Source organism: Gavialis gangeticus, unplaced genomic scaffold (genome assembly GCF_001723915.1).
Source record: "Gavialis gangeticus isolate Ggan-Ray unplaced genomic scaffold, GavGan_comp1, whole genome shotgun sequence".
Classification (NCBI taxonomy): Eukaryota; Metazoa; Chordata; order Crocodylia; family Gavialidae; genus Gavialis; species Gavialis gangeticus.
Window position 1 is genome coordinate 79,897,696 of NW_017729034.1, and position 25,960 is coordinate 79,923,655.

The 25,960-nt window shown below is 44.5% G+C and overlaps 1 protein-coding gene across 1 annotated transcript in view; it reads right to left on the reverse strand.

Moving 5' to 3' along the window:
• Positions 1-25,960, reverse strand: part of CCDC170 (coiled-coil domain containing 170) — a 125,924-nt gene that overhangs the window by 25,316 nt on the left and 74,648 nt on the right. Inside the window, exon 9 of the mRNA XM_019527233.1 lies at positions 5,652-5,852. Coding sequence (XP_019382778.1) covers positions 5,652-5,852 — 201 coding nt within the window. The remainder of the gene's footprint in view (positions 1-5,651; positions 5,853-25,960) is intronic.

A 25,960-nucleotide genomic window follows, 5' to 3' on the forward strand; every position in this document is an offset into this window, starting at 1 on the left:
GTTGGTCTGACAGGACCTGCCGCTGATGAACCCATGCTGGTTGCCCCTGAGCATGCCGTTCCCTGCTGGCCCCTCCTGGATGCGTGCCAGAATAATTTTCTCAAACAGCTTGCCCAGGATTGAGGTAAGGCTGACTGGCCTGTAGTTCCCCGGGTCCTCTTTCCTCCCCTTTTTGAAGATGGGAACCACATTGGCCCTCTTCCAGTCCTCTGGCACCTCTCCAGAGCACCACGTGTATTCATAAAGCCGCGCCAGGGGACTTGCAATGACCCCAGCCAGTTCCTTTAGGACTCTAGGGTGAAGATCATCTGGGCCAGCTGACTTAAAAACGTCCAGCCCCTCCAGAAGCTCCCTAACTAAATCCTCACTCACTCTCATTGGTCCACAGACTTCTTGAGTCAGATAGAGCTCATCCACGCACATGAGGAAGCTTTGCAACCATTCGGATTTAGCCGAGTGCTCTTCCCACGAGATGTCTGGGTAGTTGAAGTCTCCCATGACAACCATCCACCAGGAGTGTGCAGCCTCAGCCAGTTCCCTGGAGAATTCCTGGTTGAGCTCTTGATCCTGGCTAGGAGGTCTATAGTAGACTCCCACCATTGTGTCCCCTGTGCCTTGTTCACCACAGATTTTAACCCAGAGAGTCTCCAGTCGTCCACCCTGCCAACGTCAGCTTGCAGGCATGCGGAGCTTTCCTTGACATAGAGAACTACACCCCTACCCCTTTGGTCCACATGATCTCTCCTGTATGAGGTATAGATATCTATACATGTTGCCCAGTCATAGGTGGAGTCCCACCAGGTCTCTGTTATCCTTATGAGATCGTAGTCATTCTTGTTTAGCAGAAGTACCAGTTCTTCCTGTTTATTCCCCAAGCTCCTGGCATTGGTGTACAGGCACGTAAGTGTCCCATTGGGGGCCCTTGCCTTCCCTACACATCATTCCGGGGCTGGGACAGAGGTGGGTTCCCTTAAGTGCCTTAGCCTGCTGGATTTGCAAAAGTTGCCTAGTGGGCTTGCAGTGGCGGTAGTCTCCCCATCCCCCGGTGGGCTTAGTTTAAAGCCCGGTAGAGCAGGTCAGCCAGTCTGGCTGAGAAAAGCCTCCTCCCCAGCACAGTGAGGTGGAGGCCATCTCTTCCCAACAGACCACTGCCTCTCCCACCAAAGAGCAGACTGTGATCATGGGAGCCAAAGCCTTCACAATGACACCAGCGCCACAGTCTTTGGTTGACTACCTCGATCCTCCTCTCCCTCCTCAGCCCATAGCCCAAACCCAGGAGGATTGAGGAAAATACCACCTGTGCCCCCAACCCCTTAAGCCCCTCTTCCAAAGCCCTGTAGCATCTCATGACCTGGCTGGGATTGCTTCAAGCCATGTCATTTGTGCCCATATGGATAAGAAGCATAGGGTAGTGGTCAGTGGGCCAGATGAGTTTAGGGATTCTCTCGGCCACATCCTGAATACAGGCTCCTGGGAAACAACATACCCCCAGGTCTAAGGGGCTGGGGCAGCAAATTGATCCCCAGTCCCCCTCAGGAGGGAGTCTCCCACGACGACCACTCTATGAGTGGCCTTAGGGAGAGCACGGACAGTAGCTGTGGGTGAGCCTCCATTGCCTGCAGGAGCTGACAGCTCTGCAGGCTCTACTGGGGCTGCAAGAGGTTTGTACCTGTTGCAAAGCTCCAGAGGAGAGGGGACCTTCACGCAGCATGCCTTGGGGCTGTTGACCACCTTGGTCCAACCCCCTGGCTGGACAGTATGGGAGATCTCCGAATCCTCCCTTGCCCTGGAAGGTGACTTTGGTCTACCCTCTGCCTCCAGGGGGTGAAGGGCCTGGCAGTAGGGCTGGGATCCCTCCCTCCCTGCTGCAGGCCCCACCTACCTCCAGCTGCACTGAGGATCCTGGTCAGGGTCCTCCTGGGGGAATCCTAGGGGTCCCTGTGTTCAACAGGGGTGCGACAGGCTTCCGCCTGTGCAGCTCACACCAAAGCCGGGGACAAACTGAGGCCTTGGTGTCACCAGGCCCTTCTTAAACTGCATGCATGTGCAGAAGGGCATGCCGACAGCGCCATGCCACTCTTGGGGCTGGGGTGTCCCTGTCCCACGGAAGAAGGGGACAGGTGAGTGCCCCCCCACTTTCCTGACTCGTTCACTGGGTGGGACCGGTTGCATGGCTCCCTGGGGGCTGGGCCAAGCAGGAGCCGGGGGGGCGTGTCTTTCCTTGGCTCCCATTCAGCTGCCCTTCAGTTGACTGGGTTGAGGTCCCTTCCTCCCTGCCGCAGGCCCCACCTACCTCTGGCTGCACTGGGGGTCCTGGTTGGGGTCCTGCTGGGAGGTTCTGGGGGTCCCTGAGCTCAACAGGAGCGTGATGGGCTTCTGCCCGTGCATCTCATGCCAGAGCCAGGGACAAACTTTTCAAACTGATTTGAAATAATATGAACAATTGTTGAAAAATTTGTATAAAAATAAAATCAGAGACAAATGTTGGTGGGGGAAAAGTACACACCGCAGGCTTTAGAGTCAATTCAACAGTCTTGCCTAGCCTTCATTCCCTTCTTCACAAGACCTTCTCCCCAAGATCTACCTGCAATAAAGATTAAAGGAGCCAAACCCTGTTGTGATCCTCTGGTTGAGAGAACAGAGTATTTTTTTCCTAATTAGACCCAGGAAATGGAAAAGGAAGAGGCAAAAAGACTTGGATCTTTTTTTAAAAAAAATTAGCATCTAGCTCTGCTGTTGAGCAGGAGAGCCAAAGGAATTATAAAAAAGTTGGACTGGAAGGGACCTTAGGAGGTCACCTGGTTCTACTACCTTTTCTGGACAGGAACATCCCCCTCCAAACCATCCCAAAATAAATGCTTGTCCAATCTGTATTTAAAGACCTTCAGTCATGGCAATTACAGCAGTTCTCAGTAAATTATGCCATCAGCTTGGTCCTAGGTATGACCGTAAACTGTATCTCACTGGAAGGCCTGGTGGCAACATGGTGGGATTACTCATGGCAGCGTAGCTCCTATAAAATACCACCATGCTGCAACCTCCAAAGTACGGCAAGTATAGCATGCTTCAAAACCCTAACCATCACTTCCTTTTGGGTACTCCTTGGTTGGAGAAAGGCTAAGGGACATCACCCTGACCAAAATGTGTCCTCACTGAGGCATTAGGCAGTCAGCAGCAGTTTTTATCTGTTGTTCTCTGGGAGAAGCTACAACCATCAAGGCACTGAACGTCTGGATTTGGTCTGCCTTTTAGATTCTGTCTCAGTGAGCTAAAGCGGGCGGGGGATGGTAGGTCTTGCATAACTTCCACTCCTCCATACTTTTGCCTATGCATACACATCAAAGGTGATTAGACCTCTTACATGTACACCATGATCCAGAGGATCGATGATTGCCTACTACGCCATTAGCTAACCAACTTCATAGTTAGAGAGTTATTCCTAATATCTAACCGAAATCTTCCTTGTTGCAACCATTATCTCTTGCCCTATTCCCTATGGACTCAGTGAAAGGTTGATTACCATCCTCTTTAACAACAACCCTCTTTGTATTTGGGAGCTGTTATCAAGCATCTCTACCCCCTTACCCCCCATTCTTTTCTTCAGACTAAATAATCCCAGATTTTTCAACCTTTCCTTGTATGTGATGTTTCCCAGATGTCTTATGAATTTTTGTTGCTCTCCTCTTTCAAAATTCTAACTTTCTTATAGAATACTTTTTTGTTGCCTTTTTGTGCCTTGGCCTTCCAGATTTTGTTCCTACATGAAAAGTTATCTATTATTCATCCTTTGCAAATGAGTAACAGACCACTTTCCATTTCTTGTATGCCTTTTTAACTTTTAAGTCATTAAAGAGTTTACTTTTAGCTAAGCTGGTCTCTCATTGTTTCCAATCCTTTCTTCTGCATAAGGATAACACACTCTTGTTCTCTTACTGCTGGCTCTTCAGGATACTGCTAACTCTCCTAAACTAGTTTGTCCTCAGATTTGCCTCCTGTGAGATCCTGCCCAGCAATTCCCCAAGTTTAGTAAAGTCTTCTTTTCTGAAGCCCAATGATTTTCTTCTGCTGCTTTCCTTTCTTCCTTTCCTTAAGACCACAAACTTGATCATTTCATCCTCACTGTGACCTAAGTTGCTTTCCACCTTCACATTCTCAACCAATTCCTCCCTATTAGTAAGTAGCAAGTCACAAAGAGCTCCTCTTGGAGGTAGTTTTGCTACCATCTGCATCAAAAAGGTGTTTACAACACAATCCAAAAATATGCTAGACTATCTGTACATTGCTGCATTACCCTCCCAACAAATATCATGAAAATTATAGCCTTCACAAGCACCAGGCCCTGTAATTTAGATATTTCAGTGAGTGTGGTTTTTTTTAAAGTCTCATTCACCTTTCACCTCCAACTACTGATTTGGTTTGGTGGTATATGGCAGACACGTACCAGGACACTGCCTTTCATCTTTCCTCCTTTTACCTTCACACAGAGATTTTCAACCAGTCAACCTCCCACTTTGTTCTGTACCACAGAATAAGCATGTGTGTGTTTCCCCCTATCTGTTCTTCCTAAACAAGTTATACCCACCCATGACAGTATTCCAGTAGACCTATCCCACCAAGTTTCAATTATTCCAATTAGACTGTAATGTTATATGTGAACTAGGTTCCCCTTCCCTTCTGCTTATTCCCCGTTTCTTGTACCAATATAAACAGCTTGGACCATGGATAGATGTTACATGTGCAACTATGTAGCCTTTCTCAATACTTTATTACCATAACTGTTTAATTTTTTACCTTAAACGGTTTTTTTCCTCCCTAATTTCTATTCCAGGGGAAGGTAAAATATGGCCTGGGGGCCACATCCAGCCCACGGAGGGATTTTGTCCAGCCTGTGGCAGATCCCTTGGTCCCGCCTGGCCCAAGCATGATGGATAGCTCAAGCCATGGCGCATGCAACTGGTCCTGCCATCCCTGGGTGCACAGCGGGGCTGTGTCAGAATAGCATCAGGTCTCCATTTCCCAGCAGCCCTGGAGGCAACTCCTTCTGGCTGCCACTGCTGGACTTAGCCCTGCTGCCCAGGCACCCTTGCCCATTCACCCTGCACCCACTGCCAGGGACGGGACCCACATGGGAAAAGTGCAAGGCCGGGAGGCTGGGATGGAGCTGGGAGCTGGTGGGGAGTGGCATCCAGAAGTGGAATGGGCAGGCAGGGTGGGGAAACCCTGGGATCTTGGAGTGATGACAGCATAGGCCCACGTAGAGCCACAATCTGCTGCCTGCATACCACTGCGATGGGCATGAGTTCTGCAGGCAGGGACGTGCAGGGAGCAGATTGGAGCTCTGCCCCAGCTCCACCCTTGCACTGTCACCACCCCACAGTCACAGCCCTGGCCCTGGATGCAGTTCCCCACCCACCCCTGCATCCTGCCCATGCAGCTCCCAGCTGGTCTCCATGGAGACTCCAGGATCATGGATCCATGACAGCACAGGGTCAGGGCAGAGCCCGATGTGATCCACCCATGTTCCTGCCCCAGCCCCATGGAGACTGCCTGGGAGTCATGCAGACAGCTGCAACCAGGACCAGGACCAGGATCAGGATTTTAGGGTGGTAGAGATCACATTTCTACAAATGGGAAATAATCTATGCCATTACTTTTTGTTTCTCAGTTTTCAAACCATCTCTCTCCACATCTCCAGACACCAATTCTCCTTCCAGATGCCTCAATTGATCCTGGAGACTTTCAACTTGTTTTTCTGCTTTCCTGGCCCCTTGCAGAGCATCCTGGTATGACCTGGTTTGAATCTCCAACTGTTCAGTCAGCTTAGCTATTTGGGCTTCAAACTGGGACATCATCTGGAAGCAAGCACATAAACAAGCCAGACTAAGTTAACTGATATGTGAAGGTCCAAGTCATAAAAATGCTCATCCCCTAAACTATTAAAAGCAGTAGAAAATAAATTCATTTTTCCCAAATAAAAGTTTTTTTAAAGTAAGGGGGGAAAAAACCTTTGGTGTAACTATAAGAAAAAATGACAGAAGAAGCTGAAAAAGCTGATTCAGTGAGTCACTGAATCAAAAATAGACAGTAACACTGAGATTATATCTAAGATATGCCCATGAACTGAAAGTAGATAGCTACTTTTTAAATATAAAAACTGCATACACATTCCAAAGATGCTGACTAGCTTGAATTAATTGGCAAACAGTTACTATATTTACTCAAATCCAAGATGAGGTCCCGTGTCACCCCTCCCCTCCCCAAAGTGGATTCAAGCACCAGCACAGGGCAGGTGGCAGCTCAGCTCCAGCTTTGGCCCTAGCCTTGGACCTAAATTCAGAGCTGAACCACTATTTGCCTCAAGCCAGGATGGCTCATTTGCGGGGGGAGGGGACTTGCAGCTGAGGGAGCATGGGGGAGACTGCAGGGTGTATAGGGAGACCCTGCAGTCTGCCCCCCCCGCGCCCCCCCTCGCAGCACTCACTCTCTGCTCCCCTGCCTCTCTTACATTCTGCTCTGGCTCCTGTCCTGATTTGGCCTAGCCAGGAACAGCCACTGTCCTTCCTGGCTGGGCTAGGCTAAGGCTGCTGCTGTTGCTGACTGCCCCAGAGGAGCAGAAGTACAGTAGAAGGTGGGATGGGGGCAGGGTACAGGGAGTAGCACCTTAAATTTGAAGCTGTCTTGGATTTGGATAAATACTATAATTCTAGTGAAAGTAGGCTCACCAGGTGCCTACAGACAGGTGGGGAGGCTGTTCTGACATGCTGTAATTGTAGTGCGTAGGAACAGACTTGACTAATCAAGTCTGCTGGAGCATGTAATTAGCACGTTCCAGCATCCTCTGCATCTCATGTATTCAGTATCTCCATGCTCCAAAATGGTGGCAAGGTGCTTTAAACCTCATTTGATGAGCTTTAGTTAAAGTGCCCCTGCCACCATTTTGAAGCGCAGGGACACTGATACACAAGACGCTGCAGGCACTTTAATCAGAGCCACTCTAATTAGAGCTCCCCTCCCCACCATCCCCAGAGCACATGTAAAAATGCCCACAAACTCTAGTCTACACCTATTCTGAAAAAATGTTTTATTAAGGGGAGTTAAAAAATTTAATAGCATCCAATATAGAATGTGTTGCAGCTGGTCTTGGTCAACACTACAATGCATATCAAAAGAAATTCTTGAAAAATGTCATGGTGTCCACATCGGGTGCTAATTGTTTTTGAACAAATCACTTCATTAAATCGGTTTGCTAAATACATTTTCTCTAGTATAGCTAAAGCCAAAACCAGAAGAGACAAAATTGTATGATATGATACTACACTAACAATGTGAAAGCTATACTTACAAGATTTATTTCAATCAATTAACGTAATTCAAAATTAATCACTCATAACCTGGTGCTCAAGAGCAGCAAATTGCTAATTACAGCACTGCCAAATATTCAATTATTTGGCCATAGTCAAGAAATTGATTGCTTTTCCCCCTACTTTTACAGCCATATAGGTATTCGGTCAAATATTTTTTTTATCTATTCAGTTGCAATTTCACACCCATTTAAATATAAATATATATTTATCCAAATACTTCCTTTATCTCTCCCATCTGCTGGCCTCGTGTTCACAAATTGGGCTGCCCAGGCACAGAAAGCTACGATTAATTCCAATGACAGTTATCACTGCATCAAAGTTCACCTTAACATCAGCTTTCAACTTCAACAGTATAATTTACACAGGTTGAAAAGGCTTTATGGAAATATAATTGATTGCAAACAGAGAAAAAGCAGCAAACAAAATAGAACTGAGAGAAAACCGCTATCCACCCATGTTATTCAGCATCATATCTCATTAAGGAATAGATCTAGTCCTTTATGTCTGGCCCAGGAAAGATGTGCTGGTGGCAGAGAACCCTCCACCAGCTGACCCCTTTGTGGCTCACTATGCATAATCAGACCAGTCCAGCCTCACCCCATTTCCCCTTCCCCTCTGCATACAAATGGACAGCTCCTTAGGCACAAAGGAAGGTTTTGTATTATATAAACACACAACCACAGAAACATCTTTCCTGAAACAGTAAAACTACACTGAGTTTGCAGAACACAGGTCAGCCGTGGCAGTGATGGAAAAAGTGTGAATTCACCCTTGGGTAGTGAAATCTGTATCTAATAATGCTAACTTTGAAATCTTTGGGAACTGGGTTATTTACTTCAATGGGGAACAACTAAGGCTTGAATCAAAACCTATTAGTGTCAACAATAATTTCCAGACTTTAATGAGCTTTGCATCAGGTACAAGAGCATATCTACACTGCCATAATAAAAGTGGCTGCACTGTAACTTAGAGATATAGGTGAAAAATTGAAATTAGCTAGCTTGGGTATCATTATCAATCTAACAACAGCTGCAGAGATCAGCTTTGGATAATTTATGCTGAAAAGCTTACTGACTCACAGTTGAAGGTCATTTTCTTCAGGTTTAGTACAAACTTTTGGGGAAGGGTAGGTCTGTGATATCACTGAAGACTCAGTCATTCCACTGGACACCACTTTATACATTGTACATTGTACAAAAGGGATTAGTCCACACTGAGCTATAGTGGGATTCCACTTAAGCTAAAAAGATCAGCACAGATGTAGAATTTGCAAGAACAGGACCTTATTAAGTATTTTGCTTTATGATTTGAGTAGAGAAAAGCAGTTCACTACGTAAAAGACAAAAGGAGCCATACATGAGTGCTCCAGGTTAAAAACCATTTTTGATGGAGGAAGCTTTACCACAGAAATAGCTCCAAAAATGCACAACAGCTTTTGTACCTTGGGAAATGATGCAGTTAGACCATGCTCAAATCCATTCTGACATAGTTACTGCAAGGTCTAATCTTAATGAAGAACCTCTCCTGGGAGCCAAAGTCATCAAGCGCAGGTTTCTCTTTGGGACAGGGCATACAGATTATTTCCTTTTTCTCCAAACCTAAGGCTCACAGGGACATGGGGCTGAAACACTAGGCTTTCTTCACAAACATATGATACTTTTTTAATTCTTTGGTATTTACTGAAGTTTGTCTGTAAAGCCAAGGGAGCTAATCATTCCTCCCCAACGTTTTTTAAAATTTGATTCAAATGATTAAACTAACCACCTAATGGCCACAGAAGGTAAAGTGAGGAGAAAGCAAGGTTTTCCTCTCTCTTCACATTTTATTATGTTAAAGTTGTAACATAAATACTGTGGAGGCAAAGAGTGTATCTCCACAATTTAACATTTGGATGGATTTTAAGTTTATCCTTTATGCTACATTTCCTGGGTTTATAACTCTTGACTTGATAAAAATTACATCATCCCTGAAAATATTCTTTGCTTAAAAATGAACATAAGAACATATGTAGCATGATTCTGGTTCATACCAAAGGTCCATCAGTCTAGTATCCTCTGACTGTGGTACGTACCAGATGCTTTAGAGCAGTGATTCTCAACCTTTTTAGACTCAAGGTACCCCTCAGAAAATGTCAGGTCTTAGTTTTCACTCCTTGTTTGACTACGGAAAAATAATAAAGCAATTGTTCTGCTGTAAAAGCGGTGGAAGACACCAGAAGGACCTAATAGACACCAACAGACCCAAATGTTTTTAACATTACATATTCCTAGTTGAAATTTACCTATTTCCCTTGTGAATCATGTTTGCATATCTAACAATGATAACATGGTGGGGCATCCCATAACACCTCTGAAAGGCTCTCAAGGCTCCCCAGGGTGCTGTAGGACCCTGGTTGAGAATCACTGCTTTAAAGGGAGAATACTTATCTACTTAAGTATTTACTCAGATCAAAGATAAGGTTGTTTTCCCCCATTCAACATGGAGAAGAAAGCTCCTTGTCTTGGATTCAAGTACAAAATTGTACTCTGGTATTTTAGGGCCAGAGTCAGAGCTGCAGCAGCCTCTGTTCCTTCTCCCACTCTCCTGCTTATCATCAGGGCAGCTCCAGCTCATTCCTTTCAGGCACAGAGCACATGGAAACTCCATTGCCTGCCCAGCCATGGTTGCTGTATGGCTGGGCAGGGGTGCAGCTTGCATGTGCTCTGTGCCTGGAAGGGAATGAGTCTGAGCTATGCCAGACAGTAAATGAAAGGGGAGGGACACAGACTGCAGGAAAGAGAGGGGCTTCAGGGAGCAGGGGTGCAGGTACCACGAGGGACAAGTGGGAGCACTACCTGCCCCACTGCTGCTCTTCTTGCTTTCCCCACGGCAGTGGTGGGGGAACATGTTTAAGACAACCCTTCAATAATTAGATTGTATACATGGGAAATTATAATACATTTATAAATATTCCATATATAGAATCTAATTATTGGTGGTGGGGTGCTGTGCATGCTGACTGGGGCTGGGGCCAGAGACCAGTCCCTCCCATGGGCAGGGTGGCAGTGCGTGGGGTTTGGCCCGATGCGGAGTGCAGGAGGAGTAGCTGAAGGCCAGGCTGGATACAATTAATTGGTGGGCACCTGCCTGCAGGCTGTACGAAATCACCCAGTGGGCTGGATGCAGATCACAACCTCTGCTCTACAACCTCATGTGTCAATGAGTTCCATAAGTTAACTATGCATGGTGTAAAAAAAAAAAAAAAAAGAATACTTTCTCTTTTTTGTTTTAAACCTGTCTCCTGTTAATTTCAATAGTTCCACCTATTTACTGTATTCTGGATCTTGGGACTTGACACCTTATTCTGCCCTCCATGATTTTATAAACCTATATCACATCCCCCCACCCAGGGCCATCCTTTGTGGGGGAGGGAGTGAATTGGGGCGATGGCCCTAGACCATGCACTTTGGGAGGCCCTGAGGAGTCGGGCAGGAACCAGGAGGAGCAGCCGTGACCCTGCCCCTTGCAGTGTTATAGGGGCCTCACACAGACTATTTTGCCCCAGGCCCTGCACCCCACTACGGTTGTCTCTGCCCCCACCCATAGCCTGATAATTTTGGTTGCCCTTCTCTGTATCTTTTCTAATTCCATTACATCCTTTTTGAAATGTAGAGACCAAAACTGAACGTAATATTTAAGATGTAGGCATGCCAGTGGTCAGCAACCTACAGTCCATGGACTAGATCCAGCCTGCAAAACCACTGTGGCATGGAGCTTCACTGGCATTCAGCACCAGGGGGCTTTGGCTGTGGGCCTTCTGCTCATGCTGCCACAGGGAGAAGAACTGTCTAGAGGCACTTTCCCTATGCCACTGTGGGCAGGCCATAGTGTCTACCCACCTCTGTCCTGAGCCTAAGAAATGACCAGCTGTGGATATGCAGAGGATACTCCCCAGTATCCTCTAGGGTAAAGATGGACACAGTGAATTAATTTAGCTTCTTGGCTACAGCTTATTGTTCCTCAGTGCCCCTTTTATACCTTTGTCATTTAATGGTCCCACCAATCCTCTGGCTGGCTTCCCGCTTCTGATGTATTTTTAAAAAAATCTAGTGATCTTTAGCATCTTTCACAAGATGATCCTCAAATTCTTTTTTGGCCCGTCTTATTACCTATGTACTTATGACCCGCCAGAGTGTGTGCAATTTCCTGTTTTCTTCACTTAGGCATGCCTTCAGATTTTGATTGATGCCTCTTTGCTTTTGATAGCCTCCTTAACTCTGTCATTAAACCATGCAGGATTTTTACTGGACTGCTTAATATCTTTTAATTTGCACCATACACTTTTCCTGAGCCTCTAATATGATGTTTTTAAACAACTTCCAGACTGCCTGATTTTTTATACATTTTTTTATATTCTTGGCTGCTTTTCAATTTTTTTTTAAACTAAATTGCTCATTCTTGTATAATTTTCCTGTTTAACATTAAACATTAGTATGGTAGAATTTTTGGCTCACACCCTCAGCAAAAGCACTGAATTTGTTTATATTATGATCATTATTACAGAGCAGTTCACCTACAGATACCTTTTGAACCTGGTCCTGTGTGTTAATCACAGTCAGAAGTGCCTCTCCTGCTGTGGGTTCCAAGATTAATTGCTCTAGAAAGCAGTCATTTATTGTATCCAGAAATGTTATGTCTATATCTCAGCCTGATGAGGTATTTACCCAGTCTGTGTGAGACACAGACAGAGGCACAGAAAGACATACTTGAAATACCATGGTTCTTACCTTGTCAACATATTAAATCAATTTGCATGCTTAGTGCCTGTAGGAAAAAATAATGGCCTTAACTGGAGAATTCACTCTCCTTTGCCATAGCTACTAAATCAAAGTAACTGTAAAAAAAAAAAAAGCAATAGTGACACTTTATACTAAAAAACTACTCTTCTTTCAGAACTCTCCAATAATTTTGGCCTGTAATTTTAAGTACTCTGTCTTGATGGCTTGTCACTTTTTCAATATGGAGACCTACGCCTTTCCAACAGGAACCTCAACACCTCTACGTGCATTTACTGTGTGACACTCCAAATACCAAAAAGGACAGTCTTCCTTGCACCATTATTTAAACAAAGATGACAGCCCTCCCCTTATTATTTGCCTTGTATTTGGATTGCCACATACTTAAATTTCCACCATTTTAAAGCTTTTCTAAGTAGCTTCCAGTGACCAATTTAAGTTATTTTAAATAACGTTGATTAAACTGTTACATGACAACAAGAATGAATATCACAAAATAACAGATGCATGGAAATGAATTATGGGAAAAGAGTTCTATAGAAAAAAATGAGCAAAACACTGCCAAGTACTGAAACACTGTAGGGATTGGACTAAGTGAACCTTAAGGTCAATTCCAACTCAGCGATTCTGTAATTATCCACAGCATACCAGGAACTGCCTTTGCTCTCCCCCTCAGCTTAATGCTGTCTTTTTGAATGGGCTGGAAGAGAATTCACTAAAATGATAAGCAAGGTGCACTGGAGACATCCTTGGGCATATGGCCTTTTGCTGGGCTAATTTTTCATACCATTTCTTCATCTCTCCAGCAAAAGAATTAACAATTATAGCAAAACCATTTATTTTACAATAAAATTAAATAAAACTCTTTTTGAAAATAAATTTGCACTGAACAAGGCCTCTTTGTTTCCCAAAAAAGCAGAAAAAGGAAGAACAGGAGGCAGTCTGACTCTGTAAGCCACGTGAGAAGTTCTACGTTCTGGTCTTTATGTCCTTTCAGAATAGAAAGTCATTGGTTAAAAATCACTGGAAATAACCCAGGCAGCAGTGACCAGGTCTCAGAACACGCCATGCCCAGAGGAATACCTTCCTCCTTATGCTACAGTCATACTGTTTTTTCTCTTTTGGACTATGACTTGCATTCTTGGCTGCAGAGTTCCCATAGGTTTCCCAGCCAAGAGTATAGCATAGTGGTTAGGGCACTTTCCTGGGAGGCAGGAGATGTGGATTTGAATCTCCTCAGGCCAAGAAGGCCTAGAATCCAGGTCTCCCATTTCCTGAGCAAATGCTGTAACCGCTAGCTTGTTATGCAAAAGATGTATGGCACCCCACCATGAGTCAAGAGGAGCTTGGGGTATATTCAATATCAGTAGAGTCCATCAGGCATCTGGCATGCCCTGCCAACATCTAACAGAGCAGGTGGACTTCTTCAGAGTTTGAGGTGCCCCCAAACTAGTTTAATTAGAAAAGAGCTTAGGCAGGAATCAGGCACCTTGGCACATGATCTGGGTTACTCTGAGCGCTAACTTGTAAGGACAAAAGAGTACAGTTTAATTTTTCATAATCTTGATTTTGCAGTCTTGTGATAGCTGTGTAGTATTTGTAGTTGGACCATAACAACATTTGTGCATTTTTATAAATCAGTTACATTCCTCCTGTGAGCTAGCCAGTGCGGTACCAACACTACACCAGAAGATGGTAGATGGATAGTGTAGGACAGTGGGAGCCAACCTTTCCAGCAGGTGTCCCACAAATCAGACCTGCACCCTCCCCAAGTGACAGTCTGGTTCCCTTCCCCTGCCTGATCTACTAATCTGTTTTCTGCTTCCTGTCCTATGCTCCCTGTCCAATCTACCTCTGTGTTTCTGGCTTCTTACTCGGTGCTCCCTACCTGATCTGCTGTTCTGCTTTCTGCTCCTTGCCCTACCTGCCACGGTGCCACCTGTCCCCTCCCCAGTTTGCAACATGCCACACACACAGAGGCTGTCCATGCCACAGGTTGGCCACCCCTGGCATAAGAAATGTCATATCTATCTACTAGCACACCAGCTGCAGAGCAGCCAGGATTTGAGAATTTCTCTTCTGCTGTCACAGCTGCTGCCTAGCTAATCAGACTTCAGGACGGGAGCAGGATCTGTCCTTTTGCAAGTTAGCAATATCCTCAGAGCATGCTTGAATGCTAAAAAAAGTTCGAGGACTTGAAATAATTTATAATTTCTGACAAAAGATCCTCTTTAAAAACTTGCAGTCAGCTTTTACTGAAATACACTGTACATACATTACCAGCAACCTCTGCTGGCCAACTGACGAAGGTAAAAGGCAGAGATCAGAGGACAGAAGTGCATTTAGATGTTTGAGCTAATCCAAAAGCCTACCTCCATCCTACAAGCAGTGAATTTATGGGGAATCTTAATTTCAATAATATAAACCTAAAACACTGCAAAGAGAGAATGAAAACCCTTAACATTTGAGTAATAACAGAACCCAGCCTTGATGTTTGTATCAAAAATAAAACAATGAAAGGAGTGTACATCATGCTGGATTCAATTAATACTGATTTTTTTTATGTTAGACCCTAACATAACATAATAGAAGGAAAAGCATTTTAGTTCATTTCATTTTTTAAAATGGTTGTTTGCAAACACTGCTATTAAGTTTTGTAATATTTCAGATAACAACTTAGACTTGTTTTACTAATTTATAGGAACTATGAGTCACTGTTTGGCAAAAGCCATATGAACTTGCTAATAGTGGGTAGCATACCCAACTCCTGCTCCTTCTTAAGGATATGAAAAATGAAAGCAAAGTGTCTCTACAAATGATAAAGATAAAACACTAAAATATTCCTGAAGACAAGAAATAAGACAAAACAATGTGAGTAACATGAAGTTTTATCATACCTAACAGTGGTATCAAACACTATATTCCTTGTGGTTTGTGTCACAAAAAAAGTTCCAAAACAAGCAAGCAAACACAAACAAAAATGCATTGCATTGTTGTCCAAACAAGCATGGTGCATTAACCACCTTACAGACAAAGGCACCAAAAAATGACATTTCCCTGTGTCAGCAAAATCCACTGAGAAAATGCTGCGTAACAGCTGCAAATACAATAACCCAAGCAAGCAACACACAGAAGTGATAAGACACCAGACTCATGAACAACTTAAATCACTGAACATCAACCTTAATTTAACAGCTCCCAGTTCTGACAAGTTCAACACAGCTATTATAGCAATCAAGACTGGCAAGGCTGATGGACCAGATAAAATATTCCCAGAATTTGTTACCATGTTCAGAACCACAATGAAAATACAGGACACCCTCGCTATTCACAGGTTCGGCATTCATGTTTTCAAATATTCGCGAATGCCAAACCCACATTTTAAATACACTTTATACACTTACAGGAGCACCTCAGGAGCTCCGCACTTGCTGCTGCTGAGCTCTCACCACCACAAGCCACCAGGGGCGCTGCGTTCATGAATGCAGACTGCATGCATGAACGCAGTGCCTTATTCACGGATTCCGCCATTCGCAGGGGATACGAGAACTTATCCCCCGAGAATGGTGAGGGTCACCTGTATGGCTTCAGAAATTCATGTGTAAATGTCTGGAAAGTAACAGGCTTCAAATAATCTGGAGAAAAGCTAATGTCACTACTATCCTGAAACCCAGTAAACTACCAGAGGACCCAAAGAGCTACCGACCCATCATTGATCCCCAGTTCCCAAAAGAACAAGCTGGCTTTCAGAAAAAAGCAGTATACTATTGGCCAAGTTACATTACTTGCATCTGAAATAGAAAACAGATTTGAAATAGGGCAAAAAATAGGTGCAGGCTTTATCAACCTTACAGCCACCTACAACGCGGTATGGCACCAAGACCTCAAATATAAACTGCAGTCTACAATAGATAACTGCAAACTATGCACTTTCATCATGAACACGATATCCAGCAGATAATTCAAGCGCACTACCAGCCAAGGAAAAAAAAGCAGAGTATAAACTTTGAATAATGGAGTCCCCCAAAGGTCAGTGCTAACACCAATGCTTTACAATGTATATACCTTAGACTTCCTCCTTACAACATCTAAGCCAGCAGTTCCCAAATTGTGGGTCATGACCCCAAATAGAGTTGAAACATCAGTGGATGGGGCTGCAGGGGTGGAGGGCTATGGGTTGGGAGGAGCCATGCTGAGGAAATGGGGCCATAAATGAGGTCATGGTGAGAAAAAGTTTGGGAAGCACTGGTCTAAGCAATATATGTACACTGATGCTGTTGCCATAGTATTTCAAGAATAGACAGTAGGGGTGTGCAAAGCTTCAGTCGCCGATTTGATTTGGAGAAGATTAGTCCTGATTCGATGGCCAAATTATCGAATCTAAATCAAATCGGGAGACCCATTAAAAGCTCTGAATCGATTCAAAGCATCCAAATCGATTCAGAAAACATTCAGCAATTCACAAGGCATTCTTGCTTGCTGGGAAACAGACACTGAGAAGAGGGAGGAAGGGGAGGAGGGGGGCAGGACTGCTCTGATATTGACATCTGTAGCTGGCCAGTGACTGTGATCTTTCCCTGAGTTCCCTTCCAATCTAAGTGCTCTGGAAGAGGGATGTAGAAACAGCATATAAGGTTCTGTGTGAAGCCTTCCTCTCCTTTTTGTGAGCTGTATGTCTGGAAGCAACAGTGTGTCAAAGGTCCTGGCTACCTAGTTGGTCTCTTGCTAGTCTCCCTTCTTGGAAAGGATTGGATTCATCTCACTAATTACCCTTGCCTAGAATCCCTCCACTTATCCCTATCCAAGGGAAAGCACAGTGTTGTCACCCATATATATATATTACACACACACACATTTTCTACATATGACACACAGAAAACATTAAGAAGCGTGCTGGAAAGGCAGGTGCCAGGTCTTCTGGCAGGGGAGGGAGAGGGGGTAGGGGGAGCAAGTTCCCCCGCGCCCAAACTTAAATGCACCCTCTTCCCTAACAGCCATGAGGCTTCTGCTGCTAGTGGGAACAAGGAGATGGGAGCAAGGAGGTCCCTGCACCTGCACCACCTCCACTAACACCAGAAATAGCCACCAGCACCAGCATGACAGTCTCCTCCACCTCAATTTCAGCTCCCAGCGTGAACCTCCCAGTGCCAGAGGAGGAGCTGGATCTGGAACCAGGGGAGCTCAGTGCCATAGCCAGGGAAATTCTGGGGAAGAAGTGGGAATTTGAGTTTGTGCTCTACACCCATCAAAGTTCCCCTACAGGCAGGTCTCTTCTGGAAGGCACTTCGGAGGAGGTTGTAGCGGCAGGTGGCTCAGCTTCCCCTGTTGTTGTGCCTGCTGAGGAGGGGGATAAGGCAGGATCCCCCCCTAAACCCAGAAGCAGGGGAGTAGTGTAGTGTGGGATCATAGTTTCATACTTTCATAGTAGCTAGGGTCAAGAGGGACGTAATTAGATCAACTAGCCTGACCCCCTGCCAGAGGCAGGAACAAATGCTGGGTTCACAAGACCCCAGACAGGTGATCATCTAACCTCTTTTTGAATTTGCCCAAGGTAGGGGCGAGGACCACTTCCCTAGGAAGTTGGTTCCAGATTCTGGCCACCCTAACTGTAAAATATTGCCTCCTGATCTCTAACCTAACCCTATTCTCCATCAGCTTATTACCATTGTTCCTCATCACCCCAAGTGGTGCTGGGGAAAATAGGAATCTTCCTTTTTGCTGATGATCTCCCCTGATGAGTTTGAAGGCAGCCACCAGGTGCCCCCTCAGCCTCTTCTTGCCGAGGCTAAATAGCTTCAGGTCCCTCAGTCTCTCCTCGTAGGGCCTGTCTTGGTGCCCTCTCACCAAACGGGTGACCCTCCTCCAAACTCTCTCCAGGCTGGCCACATCCTTTTTAAAGTGTGGTGCCCAGTACTGGATGCAGTACTCCAATTGTGGCCTGACTAATGTTGCACAGAGGGGGAGTATCACCTCTCTGGACTGGCTTGAGATGCATCTTTGGATGCGTGACAAGGTATGGCTGGCCTTGCTGGCTGCAGTCTGGCATTGGCGGAACATGTTCATCTTGGAGTCAAAAATGACTCCAAGATCCCATTCTGCCTCTGTGCTTTCAAGAGGGGAACTCCCCAGCCTGTATGTATGCTGTGGATTCCTTCTCCCAAGGTGCAGCACCCTGCATTTGTCTACATTGAACCCCATCCTATTCTCATCTGCCCACTTTTGTAGTCTGTCTAAATCTAGTTGCAGCCTCTCTCTCCCTTCAAGTGTGTCCACCTCGCCCCACATCTTAGTGTCATCAGCAAACTTGATCAGCGTGCGTTCAACCCCCTCGTCCAAGTCGCTGATGAAGATGTTAAACAGTGCGGGCCCGAGGACCGAGCCCTGGGGTACCCCACTGCTCACATCTCACTAGGCTGAGTACAACCCATCCACCACTACTCTCTGGATGAACGGGTCGTCAGCCAATTTTTTACCCATCCAACTGTGTAGGCATCAATGCCACAGTCACCTAATTTATTGATGAGAATGGGGTGAGAGACAGTGTCAAAGGCCTTCTTAAAGTCTAGAAAGACTACGTCCATGGTGACACCATCATCCAAGGATTTAGTTACTTGGTCATAAAAGGCAATCAAGTTGGTCAGGCAGTGATGAGGTTAGTGAGGTTCAGTGCTTGTTTGAATTTACAAAACACCTTTTGTAGACAAGCCGACAAACTTCATTTCATAAATCTATTGGGTATAAAGACTCATTGACTCAGTCTAGACATTGGATTTATGACACACTATAATTTGCCTGACATCTGACTCCCCAGGTACCTCTCCACTTTTACCTGCTACATCCCCCTTCCCCTTCCTCCCCCACTCCCAGCCTGTTGCTCACTCCCTGACACCTCAATTTACATTTTCACTGACTGGCTTTCTTGCCTCTGGTTTCTTTACTATTCACTCCATCCAGGAAGAGCACACACACCAACCGCAGATGCTTCCTCAGCCTCATGAAGGGTTTTTTAAGCCAAAAGTTTGCCTAGATATATTTCTCCAACTATTCAGTTGGTCTAATAAAAGATATCAAATCTACTCAAAGAGCCTTGCCTGCCTGGTCCTTAAATCAATACAGGTACAACCAGAAAGCCAGTTAACACACACAAGTGACATGAGTTTTGCTTTCAACAGTTTGAGGTGCAGTTTCACAGAAACTCTTGCACCTATCTCCTTGAAACTTGGCAGGCTTCGTGCCTTCAGAAGGGGATACCATCCCTGTAGTTTTCATCTAATTCTGCAAAAACATGACAAAGTTATAAATATTTTAGTGAGTCCCCATTATAGTCTATGGCCAAATCACTGAATCACATCGAATTAGCAGCGAATCTTTTGAATTCGATTCAGCCAGATCAATTCAGGAAAATGATCCAAATCACCAAATCAAATCACAGTCCCCTGAATTGGGCAAATCTGAATCAAATACTGGCCTCTTCACACAGGCGTAATAGGACAGAACTGGAAATGAAACTGAGTATTGACATGGAACTCATCACTGACTATCTCCATACGTGGCACTTAAAATTGAGCATCAATAAATCAGTATCATCACACTTCCACCTGGACAATTGCCAAGCCAAGGTCACACTGAATATCAAAGTAGATAACCACATCCTTCCCATGATCATACCCCAACTTGCCTAGGAGTCGCAGTATACCATTCCCTTACCTATAAACATTACTTGCAGAAAGTCAGTAGTAAAGTCTCTGCCCAAGTAGCTGCCTAAAGATGTTTAGCCAGCTGTAGCTTCCCATGTCTTTTGCCTGTGAGTTGAGGTCATGTGGATTTTTCTGGCTTCACCGTAGCTTTAAGGAAGGAACAGGACTGTTAATGTACTAGACCTCAGTCAGCACCCCAGGGGGGTCTTTCCTGCCATGTCTTTGCTGGCAAATTTATGTTAATGGGGAGGAAGATGATCTATCTCATCCCTCCTGGTACCTTCCTTCAGTTGTTCTAGTTGTCCTTCCTGCTTGGGGCTCTGCCTCCCTACACCCCACCTAACGCCAACCAAAGATGTTGTTGTCTGGGCCACCATCGTTGGTCTTATGCCCACTTTGTATTCTTGACCCTTTTCATTTATTAAGAAGGGATAAGGACATTATTTGACCCGATTATTCCCAGCAGTGCTTTGCCTTACTTATGTGTCTCATCGGTCTTAGATTGTCGTGTTCCCTGGTGTCTCACCCTCAATCCGAGTTTTATGTCCACCATGGGTCATTTGTTCGTCAGTCCTTTCTCTATCTGGTCCTGCCGGGATCCAGTCTGTGCTGTGGATCTCTGAGATCCACAGAGTTTCCTCTAGTAAGTTATAGAGCCATCTCTCGCTCTGACTCTTCAAGCAAACCCTGCCTTGGGGTAGTCACCACGTCCCTGGGCTGGGACTGCGTTCAGTATCTGGCCCCTCCATGCCAGTCAGGGACCTCACTTCTGGTTCCTCCCGCTGATTCCCTGCCAATCCTTTTATTTCTGCTTTGGAGTTCTGGGCAGTGAATCGGCCCCACATGCTGTTATAAAGCATGCCCACACTGATGTGGGAGCCAAACCCGGCCCCTTGCACTTCAGCATTTTTTTTTCCTTTTCTTCCTTTGCTGCGGTAGCTGGGAATGTCATGGTTTTACTTTTACTTTTCGGCACAACGTCCTCTTCTCCTCTGACAGGGATAAGTCTCTTCCACACCAGCATAACATGGGGTGCCAATTTCAAAGTGCTCAGAACCACTGCACTTGCAATGGAATATGCCCAAGCAGAATATTGTGCTCCAGTATGGTCCAGAAGTTGTCATGCTAAAAAGCTGGACACTGTACTTAACAGTCCAAGCAGTCATAACAGGCTGCACAATCTGTACACACCGGTGTACTCCCTGTATGCTCTGGTATTAGACTAAGTGATACAAGAAGACAGACCCTAACATCATGACTGGCAATAAAGGCAAGATATGACAAAAATCACCTACTCCATCAACTATTAACTAAAGACCCGAACAGATGAAGGCTTAAGATGCTTAAAACCCATAAACCATTTATACATAAAGCCCACAAGCTCCTAGAAGAAATTGCAGATGCTGAACCAAACCTATGGGCAGTAAAAAAGTGGGCTGACTACTGGGAAAGGTCAACTCCTGGGCTACTGCCCCCCTATTTACTTTCCCAATTAAATGATTAGTGACATTTATTGTGAAAATAAAGTAGAAGCCACATGCAATGTTTAGCTCTTACTTTCATATCCTGTATCACTGCACTCTAACCTTTACTGAAAATCCCACATACTGAAGAACAGAAGGAACCAAGTTATGCAGAAAACATTTGCAACAGGAGACTGCTTATGTAAAGAATGAAAAAACCTCTAGCCTTAAAACCCATTGTCTTCCCTTTATACTGATGTCCCTGTTCTGCTTACATATAGGAGACTCAGCCAATTATTAATGCATCTTTCCTGTATCTTGGGTTTGTAGAAGAACAACTACAAAGAAAATGACAGTTGGGTCTGCTGAAAATGAGGAACATTGGGAAGAATTCAAATGTCACAGTGGTTTAATGCTACTCAGAGGACAATCAGCTTCACCATTACAGCCTGAGTTCCTCCTTTCCTTCCACTGTGCAGAAGGATGTAAGCCCCAGTCAGGGGTCCATGAGAACTAGCTATGCTGCCATAACAGAATGGTTGAGTGGCCCTTTAACCCTAGTCTGACACACAGAAGAATTTCAGTAACACTGTGCGGTCAGGTACCTGAGACTTTGGTCTGGAGCTTTCCAGAGGTCCCTGATGTAGATGAGCAATGTGCATAACATTCTCTGAATATTTTGCAAATCTTCTCAAGGAAGGAGTAATATAACACACAAAAGACTTGCACCAGCCAGTGGATTTTGGATTATGAGTTTTCTTTTTTCTTCTAGGGAAGCTTTCTTGTGGGAAAGATGAGCCTCACATAACATCCTCTTCCAGAAGACAGTAGTTCCATCATTTGATAGGAGTTAAAATGACTCCTACTTTCTGTACAAACTGGTTATACAAGCAAGACAGTTAAAGCAGGCACATGCATATCACTGTTGTATTACAACAGTGGTTTAAACCAAAAGAACAATACAAAGGCATAGCAGGGCAGCTCCATGTCCAGGACAGCTTAGATGCACAGGGCATAGTTTCATAGTGCTTAGGGTCAGAAGGGACCTAAACGGATCATCAGGTCTGACCCCCTGCCCCAGGCAGGAACAAGTGCTAGGGTCATAACATCCCAGCCAAATATCTATCCAGCCTCCTCTTGAAGAACCCCAAGGTAGAAGAAAGCACCACTTCCCTTGGGAATCCAGTCCAGACCCTGGCAGCCCTAACCCTAAAGTAATGCCTCCTGACATCCAGCCTGAACCTTCTCTCTAACAATTTGTGGCCATTATTCCTAGTAACCCCTGGTGGTGCACGAGCGAACAGAGCCTCACCCAATTTCCGCTGGTCCCCCCTGGTGAGTTTGTAAATGGCCACCAGATCCCCTCTCAGCCTTCTCTTGTGGAGGCTGAATAAATTCAGGCCCTCTAGCCTCTCTTCATAAGGCCTGCCCCGCTGCCCCTTAACCATGCGAGTGGCCCTCTTCTGGACCCTGTCAATGCTAGCCACATCCGTCTTGAAGTGCAGCACCCAGAACTGGATGCAGTACTCCAACTGCAGCATGACCACTGCTAGAGTGCCAGCACAGTGCTGATGGCTGCAGTGCAGTCAGCCATCACTGCAGTCAGCCATCATTGCAGCAGTGGTTATTTTTGCTTCTCTCTGCTTGAAAAGTGAAACTAGATCAATCTGTTTTATTTTTTTTAATTGAAGCCAATTTTACTTGTAGATTCTCATGAGAAAACATGTTTTCATTTATTTAATTCTATTAGGTTTTGTATGCCATTTAACCTTCTTACTCCTTATAATGCCAAGCTTAAATCCGTTCCTTCAAAAACATCCAGATCTAAAAACCCCACAAAATCAAAGTGAGTTAAACTATATGACAGCAGAGATTAAAAACTGATGCCTACTATATCTTAGTTACAAGTTTTCTTTTAACACTTGTATTTACAATTCTGTGACAGAATCATATGTACATAGAATCATAAATCAGAAGGATGGAATGGATAAAGCTCAAGATATTACCTGTACTAGGCAGGCTCAGGTATGCCTAGACCATGGATAAGCAAACCCTGGGATGGGTGTCAGAGCATGGCATTCAAAGGCATTTTATTTGGCATTCATAAATGGCAGGGAAGGGGCCATGGCTGTGCTGCTACAACAAGGAGCAGGCCCCTTGCGGCTCCCCCACTGTCCACTCTGCACACCAACATCTCACAAGTTGAGGTTACAGATGCACTCTGCCCAAACACATTACTGAGCCCTGGCCTAGACCATAACTGTTGGAAGTTTGTCTAACCTAGTTGAAGATGGGCCCTCAGCCTACCCAGGTTATCAGTCTTCTCCTGTCTAGACTAAATAAAACCAATTTCTTCAACCTTACTTCATAGACCATGTTTTTAAATCTTTCCTTATTATTGTTGCTCTCTGCTGGATTCTCTCTCGTTGGTCTAAACCTTTCTTTAAAGCATAACACCAAACACAAGACAGAATTACAGTTATGATATTCTTTAGGATCAAGTACACTGGAATTACTTCTGTGTCTTACAAAGAGCACATCTGCTAATACATTTCAGAATGAGATTTGCCCTGTGTTGCAACAACATCCTATTTTTCCACTCATAATTCAGTTTCCTATCTCAGGCAGGGAGTTGTACTACATGACCTATGGGGTTCTTTCCAGCCCCTCTCTATGATTCTATGATTCTCTATGAGTGTGATCTAATACAACCCTGAGACCTTTTTCTAAAAGTACCACTGCCCAAAAAGTTATTCCCCATTTTGGATTTCTTTTTCAATTCCATTTCTTTTTCAATTAATTCCATTTCTTTTATGCACAGCGTTTGGCACTTGCTTTATTGAATTTCACCTTGTTTTCAGACTCCCTCTCTAATTTGTCAACATCATTTTGCATTAGTATGTTTCCAGCCAAAATATTTGCAGCCCCTCCCAGGGTGGTGTCATCCAAAGTTTTTATAGACATACACTACATTCCAAATCCAATTTGTTAATGAAAATACTGCGCAGAACAAGAGATCTCTTAAGAAACTTCCTCCAAATCCTCCCCAGATAGACAGTGAACCATTAATAACTATTCTGATTTTTCACTTGTGTACCTAGGCTTACGGTGATTACATATAAACTATAAATCTTGACTTGCTTATTAGAACATCATGCAGAACAGTACCAAAACCCTTACTAAAGTCCAGGTATAGCACACCTTTATGCACTACCCCGATTATCCTGTCAAAGGAGGAAATTAGTGTGGTTTCTCCTAATTTGCTTTTAACAAATCCATGTTGGCTGTTTTTGCTCAAAAATACTTTTTCTCCTTTCTCACAAAATGAAGGAGCAGTGCTCCAAACTACCACAATAATCAAGATGTTTCTAATGTGGTTAGCATTGGAGCATGGGTCTATTGATCAAAAGACTGAATTTTAGCTCTGCCTCTAGCACAGCCTCATCACGTGGCCACTGGCTAACTGTTTAACATTTCTGTGCCTCGGTTTGTTTTTTTTTGTAAAATGAAGCATGCTAAGATATTCAGAAGACAAGTGCTATTATTATCATATTTAACAAAGTGAATATCCAATCAACAGAATGCAGCTTTTAATAGCAAAATGCTATTTGGGGAAACAAACACATGACTCCCAAGCAACTGAGAGAAGACAGTACCTGTAATGAAACACAGACTAAACCTGCTGCCTGCCCAATGGAGGCTGAAAAACAATTGCAGATAATAGCCTAGAATGATCAGTTAGCATGCCAGAGCAAAGTAATAGCCAAGAACAAGAAGTGGTGAAGCAATTCCCACACTTTCTGCATGTACTGTACCACTGGCACAAATAGACCTAAAGTGGTTGGAGAAGCTAAAGGACAGATGCGGCGTGAGACTGTCATACAAAAGACACAAATCATTTAAAGACAGTCTTTTCTATTAATTAACACTGGGCTTAAATCTGTTCCTTCAGAAGCATCCAAATTAAGCAACATCCCACTCAAATGGATTATCCAAAAGACAGCAAACAATCAGCAAACACTCAGATGAGATTTTCATTGGAACTAGAATACTCGTGGGAGAAGCATGCCAATGGTGATGACAATATTTCATGATGGATTAGTATAGGAAAAACTGAAAGGACACCTCCATTAAAAGTTGCTCTCATGCTTCCTTTCCAAAGGATCCTTTTCAGTTGTGTATAATTCTCTCAAAGACTTGATTACACTAACTCTCAAAAAATCAAGGAAAGAGTTTCATCAAAATTCAGCTACTTTGTCAAGGACAAAGTAAAAAAAAATTCTGCAGATAAAATCTTTTCATAACTTAAAAAATGTATCACCTTTGTGGCCTTTTACGACCAGGTCACTAAACCATTGGATGCAGGGGTGGCAGTGGATATAGTTTTCCTGGACTTCAGGAAGGCTTTTGACACGGTCTCTCACCCCATTCTCATAAGGAAGCTAGGGGACTGTGGCATAGACACCCATACAGTCCAATGGGTCACCAACTGGTTAGAGAGTCGCACCCAGAGGGTGGTAGTGGATGGGTCCTTCTCGACCTGGAAGGACGTGGGAAGTGGGGTCCCACAGGGCTCGGTCCTTGGGCCCGCCCTGTTCAACATCTTCATCAGTGATTTGGATGAGGGGGTGCAAAGCACCCTGTTCAAGTTTGCTGATGAC